Genomic DNA, 14,911 nt, shown 5'->3' on the forward strand with positions numbered 1-14,911 from the left:
ACAGTTGTAAACGAATTTCCAGGCCAAAGTATTATTTAGAATCTCCATTATAGAGATCACTGGCTAATTTTCATCTTCAGGTGCAAGTCAGTCCCATACTGACCACAATAGTAGCAGATAGTCAGTTCAGTTCAGCCATGATCTCATTGAATGGCGGAACAGGTTCAAGGGGCCAAATGGCCTATTCCTGCTCCTATTTCTTATGCTCTTATATTTTTCTTCTGTTTTGCTACTAAAATGCCTTACTTACATTGAAGTAATAACTCTGGCATGTACCAATGTTTTTTAAAATTTTAGCTTCAGCCCAAAATGCACCAAAAATCGACAACAGTATGTTGGTTATAGACGTTGCTGAAGACACAGAGATAGGTATGTTCACTATGCAAACTAATTTATGTTAACACAAATCATAAAAAAGACTGCTACTTGGTATGTTCACAAATATATTTGATTGTGTGGCTTTGGCTTTTATATTCCCTTACAAAACCTTCTAGTTCTGTATTCTGACAAAGGACTCACTAATCTGACCAGTAGCATTTACTTCACTGACTTACTGTGTGCAGATACAGCACATACATTGTTCAAACAAAATGGTTAAAAATCATCTGAATCTTTCTTTGTTATATATCAAAATGCTCTCGAGATAGATAATGGTAGTTTAGATCAGCCATTTCTTTGCAGTCGCAAGGGGTGCCAGGCCCATGTCTGAAGCTCTCTAAGTGGAGGCATTGGAGGGGGCCCTCTGGCGGCAGGCTCAATGTCACTCTTTGGAAAGACAGTGACATCTGTGACCATTGTTTGCTGAGCACCGGCCGAGAGGTGATACATGTTATGGCATTGCAGACCGTATAGTGCCAACCAAGTCTTGAAAGACCTGTGCAAGTGTAATGTTCAGGTTGATCCTCAAGGCATCAATTCAAGCGGTGGTACACGCCACTCCAAAAGCCTCCAATATCCTTAGTACCTCCTCCTGATTCCTTGTTGCAGTGGAAATCTCCTGTGCTCTCTCCAGCGTGTTTTGCAGTTTGTGAGACACTTCCTTCAACGCGCTGCAGATATGAGTAGTGAACTCTGCCCACTTGTCCATCATCTCAGTCATACATGGAAACTGTTTCCACTGCCTTCACATAAGACCAATGCTCTTTAATCTTTGAAGTCTGGACCACTAAGATCTGGATCCCTATAATCCTCAGCTGAGGATGCTCGTTTCTCACCATGGCAGATCAGAACTCTCCTTCTCTTCTACTCCAAGGATTTCATTCTCACGAGCACTCAATGTTACACCCAGATAAAATCTTTCACACTCACTAACTACTTCCTCCCAAAAGAGTATCTCTGTGCTGGTGCTTGCACAAGTAAGATACCATGTTGGAGTTTGTGAGGATGTGGCTGTGTCTTTGCAAGTGCCTGGATGGTTATTGGAGTGGCTGGTCTCTTGTTGCAAGGAACCCCCTTGGAGAGAGAGAAAACAATATTATAATATGTGTGGCAGAGACATTTCCCCCATGATGCGAGGTGGAAATGTATTGCCCCTTTAAGTGAATGTCCTTGCAGATTAGCAAAAGCCTTTGTGAGATGCCAGAGTGGTTTTGAGTAAAGATGGTGCTTGAGGATTTGCAGAGGTTACTCTTTGCACGAGAGAGTTTCCTGATACCTATGTGCTGATAGAGAAAGGGTTTGATAAATGAGGAGTTGAATGAAAGCTTTATGAATGGCAGAAAATAATGGCCCTGAAATTCTGGCCTCCCCAAGTCTGTTTATAATTTTATAATACAGCAGAGGAGGACAAAGGATTTAATTAGGAGGGGAAAAAAAGAGTATGAGAGGAAGCTTGCTGGGAACATAAAAACTGACTGCAAAAGCTTCTATAGATATGTGAAGAGAAAAAGATTAGTGAAAACAAACGTAGGTCCCTTGCAGTCAGATTCAGATGAATTTATAATGGGGAACAAAAAAATGGCGGACCAGTTAAACAAATACTTTGGTTCTGTCTTCATGAAGGAAGACACAAATAACCTACTAGGGGACCAAGGGTATGTTGGCCTTCATAGCTAGGGGATTTGAGTATAGGAGCAGGGAGGTCTACTGCAGTTGTACAGGGCCTTGGTGAGGCCTCACCTGGAATATTGTGTTCCGTTTTGGTCTCCTAATCTGAGGAAGGATGTTCTTGCTATTGAGGGAGTGCAGCGAAGGTTCACCAGACTGATTCCCGAGGTGGCAGGACTAACATATGAGGAGAGACTGGAACCACTGGGCCTGTATTCACTGGAGTTTAGAAGGATGAGAGGGGATCTCATAGAAACATATAAAATTTTGACGGGACTGGATAGGTTAGATGCAGGAAGAATGTTCCCGATGTTGGGGAAGTCCAGAACCAGGGGACATAGTCTAAGGATAAGGGGTAAGCCATTTAGGACTGAGATGAGGAGAAACTTCTTCACTCAGAGAGTTGTTAACCTGTGGCATTCCCTACCGCAGAGAGTTGTTGATGCCAGCGCATTGGATATATTCAAGAGAGAATTAGATATGGCCCTTACGGCTAAAGGGATCAAGGGGTATGGAGATAAAGCAGGAAAGGGGTACTGAGGTGAATGATCAGCCATGATCTTATTGAATGGCGGTGCAGGCTCGAAGGGCTGAATGGCCTACTCCTGCACCTATTTTCTATGTTTCTATGTTTCTATTTACGGAGTTTCTGCGGACTTGGGAAGGTACTGGAAAATAGCATGTGCTGAAAAACGGCTTTTCCGATCTGTCAAGCTGGAGCTTGACAAATCCAAGTTTTAAAAAAACTTTTAAAATTATGGTTAAAAATAACTGTAAAGTAGTGGGCAGAGTTTTTAAAAATAATGTGTTTTTTAAATTTAATTTAATTATATTTTTGTATAAGCTGGAGCTTGACAAATCGCACGCAAATTGGGAGCGAGAATATTTGCAAGGGGAAGATTGCAGTATTTACCCATATCTTGCCCAGTAAATGTCCTCAAAATTTTTGCGCCTGATAAAAGCAGGCGCAAGAGTTTAAAAACATACAAAAATATAACTAAATTAAATTTAAAAAACACATTATTTTAAAAAACCCTGCCCACTACGTTACAGCTATTTTTAACCATAATTTAAAAAGTTTTTTAAAAACTTGGAATTTTTTTCTCTCAGATATTTATTAACTTTAATTTCAATTAATTTTAATTATGTGAGGTGTGTTTTTTATTTTTTATTAAATGTGTTTAGTGCCTTTGTTTTTTTTTCTCATTACTAGCAATGAGAACTCGTAGATATGGAGTTCTCATTGCTATTGATGAGAAAGCTGTGGAATACTGTAACTGATTGGCTGAGCGGTCACACGTGACTGCACTTTCTGCGTGGGAACCTGGAGGATGGGAGCGTGCTTTGCAGTGCGGGAAGAGAAAGCCTCCCCAACGGAATTGCAGATTCATCCTGGACCACCAGGTAAATTTGTGGAAATGTTTCAGGTCGGAGGCAATTGCCCGCGGGAAGCCTATGACCGCAATTTCAGCCCCTATATTGATTGGCTTGACCTACCCTGGCTACCCTTGTGTGGCACTTTTTAGGGTGATGGCGATTACACTCACTGGCTCGACTATCTCCCTCCAGACAGCCTGAACGACCTACTCATGTGGCCTTCTGCTCTTGGTACTCGGGCATCTTTTCCTACTGGTTCTGATTTTAGCTAGCAACATCTCCACAGATTCATCTGAAAACCTGGGAATCATTGTTCCTGCTGACACCCTCTAATTGGCTACAGCTTTTAAAAAGCTGCATCAAGACTGAATTTCCCATCTATTAGTATCTATTAGTAGCAGTATTACTGCTCTAAGTTTGTCTTGCTTTGATAATGAGGTTCCAGGAAGAAAAAGTAGAAAGTTAGCTGTGGATTCATATGGGTGGGCACTTTTCCGACTCCACCATTAAGCTAACAATTGGAGGACAATATGGCCCTATATCGTGAACCTAGCAGTCAGACAGCCCAGAGAGGTTTTATTTTCCTGTGATATCTGTTGACTCATAATTTTATTCCTCACCTAGACTTTTGCTGGTTATATTTACTTAGTTGTTAGAATTTCACTCACAGTTTCCTTGTTAACTTTCTTTCAAGTAAATATTTTACTGCACTTGGAGCTGACCAACTGGAAGAGTGTGGAAGATGTGATTTGAACGATGAAGGAAATGAATCTCCCAGAGTAATTCCTGTATTCTTGCAGAGAGCTCTCTATACAGAAACAATTTTTCCTTCATGCCCCTGTTATGAGGAAGGCAAGGGAAGTGCTTAAGGGTTGCTGAGCAATGTTTTTTTTTGGTCAGAGCATGGATACATGCCATTCAACTGAGCTTGCAAGAGCCATTTGAGAGATTTTCAGAAATACCTGCTGATGCATTTGTACACAGGTCTAAAACCAACCAAATATTAGTTGAAGTCCGTTAATTGGATGAACAAAATTATTATGCTAAGTGATTTCCTTAAACTTTCTAATTAACCCCCAAGAGTTCACTTGCAAAAATCACAAAATCTACTATGCCATAATTAAAAACAAAATGTTATTTGTGCAGAGTTCCCATGGAATAGTGTTACATTATCTGTGGTGTTAATATTATCCAGCAGCAATGTTCCCCGTGATTCATTTTCCGTGCGCGGCCCCTTTAACTGGTTGCGTGGCTCATTGACATTTTCGCGCTTATGCGGTTTATTCCATTTAAAAGCTGGTGAGCGGCCTGCGCGAGACATACACGCCGTTGCCACGCACTGCGCAGCTTCGCAGGAACGTAAATTAGCAGTACAAAAATCATGTGCTGTAGTTTAATTTTCCCACTAGAAATGGTGCAGGATTTTTGTACTACTCTGCTCTGATGGGAGCAGGGAAGGTAAGTTTCCTTCAATGCAATGTCTGAAGTATTAGAACTGCAATTGTAAAACGTTTATGCCCCACACGAGGGCTCACGTCAGTGCCACAAATATGTTGGTAGCTTTTATTCACTTACTTCTGATGTTCCTGATCCACCTCTCTCTCTCCCTCTCCATTGCTCTTTTATTCTATGTGTGTGTCTGTGTTTGTGGGCTCTATTTTTCTTTTCATACTCCTACAGGTTTCTGCCTGTTGCCCAAATCCCACCACAATACCAGTCCGGTTTCCTGTCAGGGGTCATTATCCACTCTTGATGGTATTCCCACCAGCAAGTGGGACGTGCCAGTGGCCCCAGGCAACTCTATCTGGTGCTGCAGTGGAACCAGGAGAGGCAGGAGGCCAGGCTAAAGTGGTCAGAGTGTCCTGTAGACTACAGCCAAGGCCGTCAGCAGGGCAAAAAAAAATCAAGCAGAGGAGGCACTACCAGGCCTTCGACCTCCATCTGGGGCCTTCCTATCACTATATCTAGGACTCTCACCAGTCTTAAAAACATAGAAACATAGAAACATAGAAAATAGGTGCAGGAGTAGGCCATTCGGCCCTTCTAGCCTGCACCGCCATTCAATGAGTTCATGGCTGAACATTCAACTTCAGTACCCCATTCCTGCTTTCTCGCCATACCCCTTGATCCCCCTAGTAGTAAGGACCTCATCTAACTCCTTTTTGAATATATTTAGTGAATTGGCCTCAACAACTTTCTGTGGTAGAGAATTCCACAGGTTCACCACTCTCTGGGTGAAGAAGTTCCTCCGCATCTCGGTCCTAAATGGCTTACCCCTTATCCTTAGACTGTGACCTCTGGTTCTGGACTTCCCCAACATTGGGAACATTCTTCCTGCATCTAACCTGTCTAACCCCGTCAGAATTTTAAGTGTTTCTATGAGGTCCCCTCTCATTCTTCTGAACTCCAGTGAATACAAGCCCAGTTGATCCAGTCTTTCTTGATAGGTCAGTCCTGCCATCCCGGGAGTCAGTCTGGTGAACCTTCGCTGCACTCCCTCAATAGCAAGAATGTCCTTCTTCAGGTTAGGAGACCAAAACTGTACACAATACTCCAGGTGTGGCCTCACCAATGCCCTGTACAACTGTAGCAACACCTCCCTGCCCCTGTACTCAAATCCCCTTGCTATGAAGGCCAACATGCCATTTGCTTTCTTAACCGCCTGCTGCACCTGCATGCCAACCTTCAATGACTGATGTACCATGACACCCAGGTCCCTTTGCACCTCCACTTTTCCTAATCTGTCACCATTCAGATAATAGTCTGTCTCTCTGTTTTTACCACCAAAGTGGATAACCTCACATTTATCCACATTATACTTCATCTGCCATGCATTTGCCCACTCACCTAACCTATCCAAGTCACTCTGCAGCCTCACAGCATCCTCCTCGCAGCTCACACTGCCACCCAACTTAGTGTCATCCGCAAATTTGGAGATACTACATTTAATCCCCTCATCTAAATCATTAATGTACAGTGTAAATAGCTGGGGCCCCAGCACAGAACCTTGCGGTACCCCACTAGTCACTGCCTGCCATTCTGAAAAGTACCCATTTACTCCTACTCTTTGCTTCCTGTCTGACAACCAGTTCTCAATCCATGTCAGTACACTACCCCCAATCCCATGTGCTCTAACTTTGCACATCAATCTCTTGTGTGGGACCTTGTCGAACGCCTTCTGAAAGTCCAAATATACCACATCAACTGGTTCTCCCTTATCCACTCTACTGGAAACATCCTCAAAAAATTCCAGAAGATTTGTCAAGCATGATTTCCCTTTCACAAATCCATGCTGACTTGGACCTATCATGTCACCTCTTTCCAAATGCACTGCTATGACATCCTTAATAATTGATTCCATCATTTTACCCACTACCGATGTCAGGCTGACCGGTCTATAATTCCCTGTTTTCTCTCTCCCTCATTTTTTTAAAAGTGGCTTTCCCAGGGTGTGGCGGTAAGAAGGGCAGATAGGAGGGAAATGGGTCAGGAACCTGATCCTTGCTTTCCCGCCAGCATTTGCAGGTGGTGGGTGGGGGAAGGACGGCCAGCAGTGGTGTCCATGGGGTGGGGTTGGAAAGTTACAGCTGGGGCAGGAAAGCAGCAATAGGCCTCACTGCTGAATTACCCCTGCTGTTTCTGCCACTATTCTGCCTGATTAGGGATGTGAAAGCAGGGAAAAGTCTATGCCTGTGTCCTTGTGGGGGAGGTTTTATGGCCTCCCGCTCCGCTGCCCCCCCACCCTGCCGCGGTGGAAACGGGGTGGCAGCACCCCAAATGGAAAGATGAATGATTTACCATCCATTTCCTGCTAACGGACTGGCTGATGCTATCATCCCAAGGGCCTATTGTTGGGTGGCATGAGTCCAGTGGGGGGTTCTTTTAAAATGCAAATCAGGGGCCTATGGTGTACATAAAACCACAATTGCCATTATAGGTGGTTCAGTTGAAAAGGAGGCCAGAAGTTGGGTTTTATTTTTTTTTGTTGGGCCACGGGGAACAGGTGTCTCCTCCGGGTTCAGCAGAAACTACCTGATCTGCTGCCTCACCTAGTTCTGCCCCCGCGCCTCACTCCTCCCCGAGAGTGGACCCCCTCACCTGCACCTATCTTTTTCTAGGCTGTGAGGCCACTGGGTAGCCGAATATTGACCCAAATCCAAAGGGTCTCCCGGGGTGCTCGTTTACCGCTCACAGCAGGCCAGCCGGGATGTTAATGAGGCAAGGCGCTCAAAATGGACCAAGCACCCGTTGGAATTATCGGATGGCCAGCTGGTGTGCTCCATACATATCCCTCAGGAAAGAGTCTACCGCTCTGTGTCTATATCTATGTCCATTTTCTGTGCTTATATTTCTATCAATATCTTGTTTTTTGCTAAGGTTGAAGCATAAAAAGATATATAACATTTGAATTAGTGTAAGAATACCTATGATATTTTTAATAATTAACGATTAATAGTTGATTTTATTATTTTTCCAGGTGCAGAAGCATATAAGATTTTAGCGACTGATGCAGATGGCGACCCATTGACCTATTTTATGAGTGGAGACGATTCTATATATTTCAGGTTAAATAACAACACTGGCATTGTCAGAGTTGCAAGTAAATTGGACCGAGAGGTAATTTAGCAGAAATGTAGTTCGATAGCTATTTTAAAGCACACACATTCTGGTTCCAGCTCTGAACAGTGGCTCAGTATTATGATTTATCTTAACAAAACATTTCAATGCATTCAGAGATTCTTCGGGCTGTTTTGTATGCTTGCTATTTGTTGCTCAGTACCTCTCATGTAGGGATTCAGAACTGCTGCGAAGGAAATTTGTAAAATGGAAGAAAGGATTCAAAACATAATTGAATATATAAGAACATAAGAAATAGGAGCAGGAGTAGGCCATTTGGCCCCTCGAGCCTGCTCCGCCATTCTGGCTGATCTGATCCTGGCCTCAGCTCCACTTCCCCGCTCGCTCCCCACAACCGTTGACTCCCTTATCGTCTATCTCCATCTTAAATACATTCAATGACCCAGCCTCCACAGCTCTCCAGGGTAGAAATTCCAAAGATTCATGACCCCCTGAGAGAAGAAATTCCTCCTCATCTCTGTTTTAAATGGGCGACCACTGATTCTGAAACTATGTCCCCTAGTTCTAGATTCCCCTAGTTCTATATGATATAGAGAAACTGGGGCAGAATTTTCTCAGGATTCTGCCATCTCCTGCCGTAAGATGGTGTGTGAGTTAGCTGAACTCAGCTGGGATGATGGTGCAGAATGATTATTTACCCTAGTGTGGGATATTGAGGGGAATATTCCCACCAATCCTGGGCTTGCCTGTATCGATGCTGAGGGAGGACAATGTTCGACTATTTCAGATTTCCAGCATCTGTAGTATTTTGCTTTTGTGTCAAGGTTAGACTCAGTTGTGATGTACTCCATGATTGAATAGAATGAATATGCGGGTTAGGCATTGTAGCATTGGTGGAACCTTATCCCCTCAAGTAGTCCATGCTTTTAGAAGTAGGTAAGTAGAAAGGAAAGTAGAAAATTGTCTGGGGAAAAGGAGGAAGAAAACTGCCAATCTAACAAAATGTCAAAAGAAAGAATAATGTCTCTCTTTTACTTGTCTCTGTTATCTCTGTGTTGCTATTTCTAGCTTTGTCTCTCCTCTTCTGCTTCTTTTATTTCTCTTCATTTTCTCTGTCCTTAAGTCTTTTTGTTTTGCTATTTTATTCTCTTCTGCTACTGCCACTGTTTTTTACTTTTCTTCTTTCTTTTTGGGTGGGAGGTGGTGTGTGACAAGGAAAGCAGTCACCAATGGTGCCAAGCTGCATTCGAAGGCAACATACCACTACAGCTCGCTGGCTCCAGGCCAACACAATAGTAGGTGGCTTGCAGGCCGATCTGACCAGCTAGATGGTAGGTCTGGGATGCGGGACCAATTGCAGAAGAGGAGAGCCCAGGGTGGCATCAATCGACATTATTCTTGTGGAGCCTGGAAGAATACTCTGATACTGCTGTCCCCACAAAAATAATTTTATCTTAACTTTTTGTGGCCTCTTCCTCTTTATCACTTGGTACAATTGGACAGAGCGTATACAGTGCACATTGTTTTAGATTCATGTTTAGTTGGTTAGGGTGTTTAAGATTAATGATTTATCGGTAAGCAGTGAAGTGAATTATCAAATATATTAATGTCGCTAGTTGTACGAATCTGGTAAGAAGGGTAATGAAGGAATTATCCGAAACTTCAGAGCCAATGACTTGCTTTCTAAGTATAGTCACTGTTGATATGTAGGAAAACATTGCCACCATTCTATGTCCAGCAACGTCTCACGATTAGCAAATGGGACAAATGACCAGTTACTGTTGCGTTGTTTGCCGGATACATGTCAGCAGGACCTCAGGAGAACTCCCTGCTCTTTCAGTAGTGCCATAGTATCCTTTACGCCCACTTGAAAAGGTAGACATGGTCTCGGTTAAATATCTCTGGCAATGCACCACTCCCTTGGTATTTACACTGAAGTATCAGCCGAGCTTATGGGATAACTTTCTAGCATGGGACTTGAACCACTGACTTTCTGACTTGGCTTTTTCGGGTGCTGCTAAGACTATAAGGGCTCAATGCGGCAGCAGGAAGTGTGCACACAGCTTTTTATTAGTTCCTGGAATGTGGGTGTCGTTGGCAAGGCCAGCATTTATTGCCCATCCCTAATTTCCCTTGAGAAGGTGGAGGTGAGCTGCCTCCTTGAACCGCTGCAGTCTGTGTGGTGAAGCTACTCCCACAGTGCTGTTAGGGAGGGAGTTCCAGAATTTTGACCCAGCGATGATGAAGGAATGGCGATATATTTCCAAGTCAGGATGGTGTCTAACTTGGAGAGGATCTTGCAGATGATGTTGTTCCCATGTGCCTGCTGCCCTTGTCCTTCTAGTTGGTAGAGGTCGTGGGTTGTGGAGGTGCTGTTGAAGAAGCCTTGGTGAGTTGCTGCAGTGCATCTTGTAGGTGGTACTCACTGCAGCCACGGTATGCCGATGGTGGAGGGAGTGAATGTTTAAGGTGGTGGATGGGGTGCCAATCAAGTGGGTTGCTTTGTCCTGGATGGTGTTGAGCTTCTTGAGTGTTGTTGGAGTTGTACTCATCCAGGCAAGTGGAGAATATTCCATTACACACCTGACTTATGCCTTGTAGATGGTGGAAGGGCTTTGAGAAGTCAAGAGGTGAGACACTCACCACAGAATACCCAGCCTCTGACCTGCTCTTGCAGCCACAGTATTTATGTGGCTGGTCCAGTTAAGTTTCTGGTCAATGGTGACCCCCAGGATGTTGATGGTTGTGGTTTTGGCAATGGTAATGCCGTTGAATGTCAAGGGGAGGTGGTTAGACTCTCTCTTGTTGGAGCTAGTCATTGTCTGGCACTTGTGTGATTGCAAATGTTACTTGCCATTATCAACCCAAGCCTGAATGTTGGCCAGGTCTTGCTGCATGGACAGCTTCATTATCTGAGGAGTTGCGAATGGAACTGAACACTGCAATCATCAGCGAATATCCCCACCTGACATGATGGAGGGAAGGTCATTGATGAAGCAGCTGAAGATGGTTGGGTCGAGGATACTACCCTGAGGAACTCCTGCAGCAATGTTCTGGGGCCAAAATGATTGATCTCCAACAACTGTAACCATCTTCCTTTGTGCTAGTTATGAATCAAGTCAGTGGAGAGTTTCCCCCCTGATTCCCATTCACTTCAGTTTTGCTAGGGTGCTTTGATGCCACATTCTTTCAAATGCTATCTTGATGTCAAGGGCAGTCACTCTCGCCTCACCTCTGGAATTCAACTAGTTTGTCCATGTTTGAACCAAGACTGTAATGAGGTCTGGAGCCAAATGGTCCTGGCAGAACCCAAACTGAGCATCGGTGAGCAGGTTATTGGTGAGTAAGTGCTGCTTGTTAGCACCGTCGACAATACCTTTGATGATACTTGAGAGTAGACTGATGGTGTGGTTATTGGACGGATTGGATTTGTCCTGCTTTTTGTGGACAGGACGTATCTGGGCAGTTTTCCACATTGTCGGGTAGATGGCAGTGTTGTAGCAGTACTGGAACAGGTTGGCTAGAGGTGCGACTAGTTCTGGAGTGCAAGTCTTCAGCACAACACCTGAGATGTTGCAGGGGCCCATAGCCTTTGCTGTATCCAGTGTGCTCAGCCGTTTCTTAATATCATATGGAGTGTATCGAATTGGCTGAAAACTGGCTTCTGTGATAGTGGAGACGTCAGGAGAAGGCTGCTATCCACTCGGCCCTTCTGGCTGAAGATAGCTGCAAGCGTTTCAGCCTTCTGCAATCGCGTGCTGGGCTCCGCCATCATTGAGGTTGAGGATGGGGATATTCAGTTGTGTAATTGTCCACCATCATTCACGACTGGATGTGGCAGGACTGCAGAGCTTTGATCTGATCCGTTGGTTGTGGGATCGCTTTGCGCTGGCTATGCATGCTGCTTCTACTGTTTAGCATGCATGTAGGTTGGCCCCTCATTTTTAGGTATGCACGATGCTGCTCCAGGCATGCTCTTCTGCACTCCTCATTGAACCAAGGCTGGTCCCCTGACTTGATGGTAATGGTAGAGTGAGGGACATGCTGGGCCATGAGGTTACAGATTGTGGTGGAATAAAATCCTACTGCTGATGTCCCACAGCACCTCATGGACGCCCAGTTTTGAAGTGCTAGATCTGTTCTGAATTTATCTCATTAAGCACTGTGATAGTGCCACGCAACACGATGGAGGGTGCCCTCAGTGTGAAGACGGGTCTTCGTCTCCACAATGACTGTGTGGTGATCACTGCTACCAATGTTGTATTATTGGGGTAAAAGGAAGACTTCTCTTCTTCGGGGCGGACTACCTGATATAGGTAATCGACACCTCGCCCTTCGTCCTCCGTATAACGACCACGGAATCAAGCAAACAAAACCTTGGATTCAACTGGCTTTATTTCGAGCAAATGCAAGGGAAGGTTCAATCGTGGAACCTTCAAAATACAAGAGGTTTCAAGTATAATTTATACAGGTTTTGGAGAAGAGCTATCCTTCTCCAAAATCATCGATAGGTCGATTGCTATCAGCGGAGTTACATTGATTTGTTGTCTCTTATCAGATTGGCTCTGAGTGGTACATGCAATTGTCCATCTCCCATCATATGTTAATTGTGTTTGTTCCGTGAGTTGCACTTTGCCATAGTCCATATGATGCCTGAAGTAACTGTTGCAAAATACTGGCTTTCTTATCTCTTCCTCAGAGACTTCGAATCAAAACTGTAACTGCTGACTTCTGCTGTTTTGTTATGTGTTACTAAGGTTAAGGATGAATTACCCATACAGTTTTAATTTGTTATAAGTGTGCTTTACCAACATGTCATGTATCTTACATGGCCACCCATATCAAGGTGTGCTATCAGAGGGCGCAGCAGTGGGAGACTTATCGGTTACCTGTACAGGTGTGCTTGGCCTAGTATAAAAGGCAGGCCACCAGATGTGATCCTTATTCTGGAGTTAACTAATAAAGGACCAAGGTCACTACAGTTCAAGTACAACACACTGCCTCATGGAATCATTGTTAGAGCATCTAAGGACGCAACACTACATAAGCAAGTGTTACATACAATAGGCAATTATAATCTATACCATCACCGATTCCTCAGACCCTCCTAATACTGATTAGTTCGCTACCTTCAGCATTGTGTTCTGACCACCTATCTGTCTGCTCTTTGCCTATTACAACTGTATATCCCCTACAATTCCCCCCTTATGGCCCTTGGCGATATGCCCAATATAGGCCATTTCCCAATTAATTCCTCATGGGTGAGCTTCCAGGGTTGTCCTTTCGCTTGGGAAGCGCTACTTCCCGAGCTGCAGGATCTACCTGTTGGCTTTCCCATCAAGGTTATACTAAATAAGTCCTTTCTGCCGGACTGTCTAATTTCCCTTTATTCAATGTTTTAACTATAGTACGGGCTATGGCCTGCCTCTTACATAAGTCACACCTTTTACACAATAATACTAGCAAGATGAGTTCCCTTGCACTACAAACAGTACATTGAGTCCAGCATCGTTTGTGTATAAGTCCTTTCTAGCCAACATTTTCTCGGTGTTCGAATTATATCCCACCTGGGGTATCCTCTGTTTCTTCTATCTTTCCTCCACTTGGGGTCTTCTCTATGGTGTCCAATTCAGTCGAGTTTGTTCCTCATTCAATTCGAGAATCGGTTTTCCTTGCAGCCCGATGGCCTTCGCATAACCTCCTCAGGTAATGTCCATCACTGTCCCATCGATGGTTTCCTCCTTTAGTTCAGGGGTTATAATAAACCCATTTATATCAGTCTCGTCAAGCGGAGTAAAGCAGAAGTCAGTATCCATAATGGTACATGAGGTGTTCCTTTCTTTATTTCAGTTGCCGTGGTGCTCACACATCAATCTCCATTTCCTCGTGGAACATCGATAATTTCGTAATCCTGCATTAGTGGGGTGATACTCAAGGTGCACCCGTCCACTTGGTCATATCCACATCGTTTTTAATCATTTGTAGTGGATTTCAACATAAAACAACTTGGTTATTTCTATAACAATCATCTATGCTGAGACTCTTAGTATTGTTGTTCTCTTCATTTACATTTCTGGATTTTCATGGTACCGCTCGCTAGTTTGATTTCTTATTTCTCCTACATTGTTTGGTATAGAGGATCTCCTTTTGTTACATCATACTGTGATATAGATGATACAAAACCTATTATCTCTCATTTCTCTCCAAACAAGGTTCGTGTTAGGATGTCAACTCGATCATCTATTGTGTGCAGGTCTATAATGTTTACCGCCACGTATCCCGCCGTGTATTCCGCCGTGCATCCTGCCTCGTATCCTGCCGTGTATCCCGCCACGTATCCCGCGCCTACCATTTCCAGTATCCCTCTTTTTCCCCGGTCCCGCTTTTTACCTGAACTTCTTTCCTCATTAAACTTTATAGTTTTTGATTCAGGGCCTTTAAGTGCTCGCAGGTTCAGGTTTCTATACAGGCTTATGGTATTTAACCTGCAGAAGCTGGGGATGGTTATTTAGGAATACAGTAATTATTTGATAACGTACCCCGAAGTGTATCTTATCCTTGGTCTGCCTTATCAATCCCCCTTTTGCCCCAGCGTTCATAGTTGGACACATTTATGGTGCTAGGGGTGTGGTGGTCGGGGCCTGGTAGTGTTCACTGTTGCTAAAGTAGTGGATGGGGCCGTGTTGATGGGTCTATCTCGAGAGATATCCCTCCACCACCATTCATAGATGTTGAGTGAAACCTGCAACCCCTTCCCCCAGGTGCAGTATCTTTGTCCCTCCTGATTATAAAACACACCGCGGTCTTATTCCCACTAATTATTGGTCCCGTATTACTGGCCCATTCCTAATATTTCCTTTCCTTGTTACGTTGTTTTATGCCGCTATTTAAGTCTACTGTTGCTCCATCC

At 44.1% G+C, this 14,911-nt stretch overlaps 1 protein-coding gene across 1 annotated transcript in view; it reads left to right on the forward strand.

Annotated features, from left to right (window-relative positions):
- cdhr2 (cadherin related family member 2) overlaps positions 1-14,911 on the forward strand; it is a 187,953-nt gene that overhangs the window by 34,414 nt on the left and 138,628 nt on the right. Inside the window, exons 4-5 of the mRNA XM_070877658.1 lie at positions 304-369; positions 7,901-8,040. Coding sequence (XP_070733759.1) covers positions 304-369; positions 7,901-8,040 — 206 coding nt within the window. The remainder of the gene's footprint in view (positions 1-303; positions 370-7,900; positions 8,041-14,911) is intronic.

Source organism: Pristiophorus japonicus, chromosome 4, assembly GCF_044704955.1.
Source record: "Pristiophorus japonicus isolate sPriJap1 chromosome 4, sPriJap1.hap1, whole genome shotgun sequence".
Classification (NCBI taxonomy): Eukaryota; Metazoa; Chordata; class Chondrichthyes; family Pristiophoridae; genus Pristiophorus; species Pristiophorus japonicus.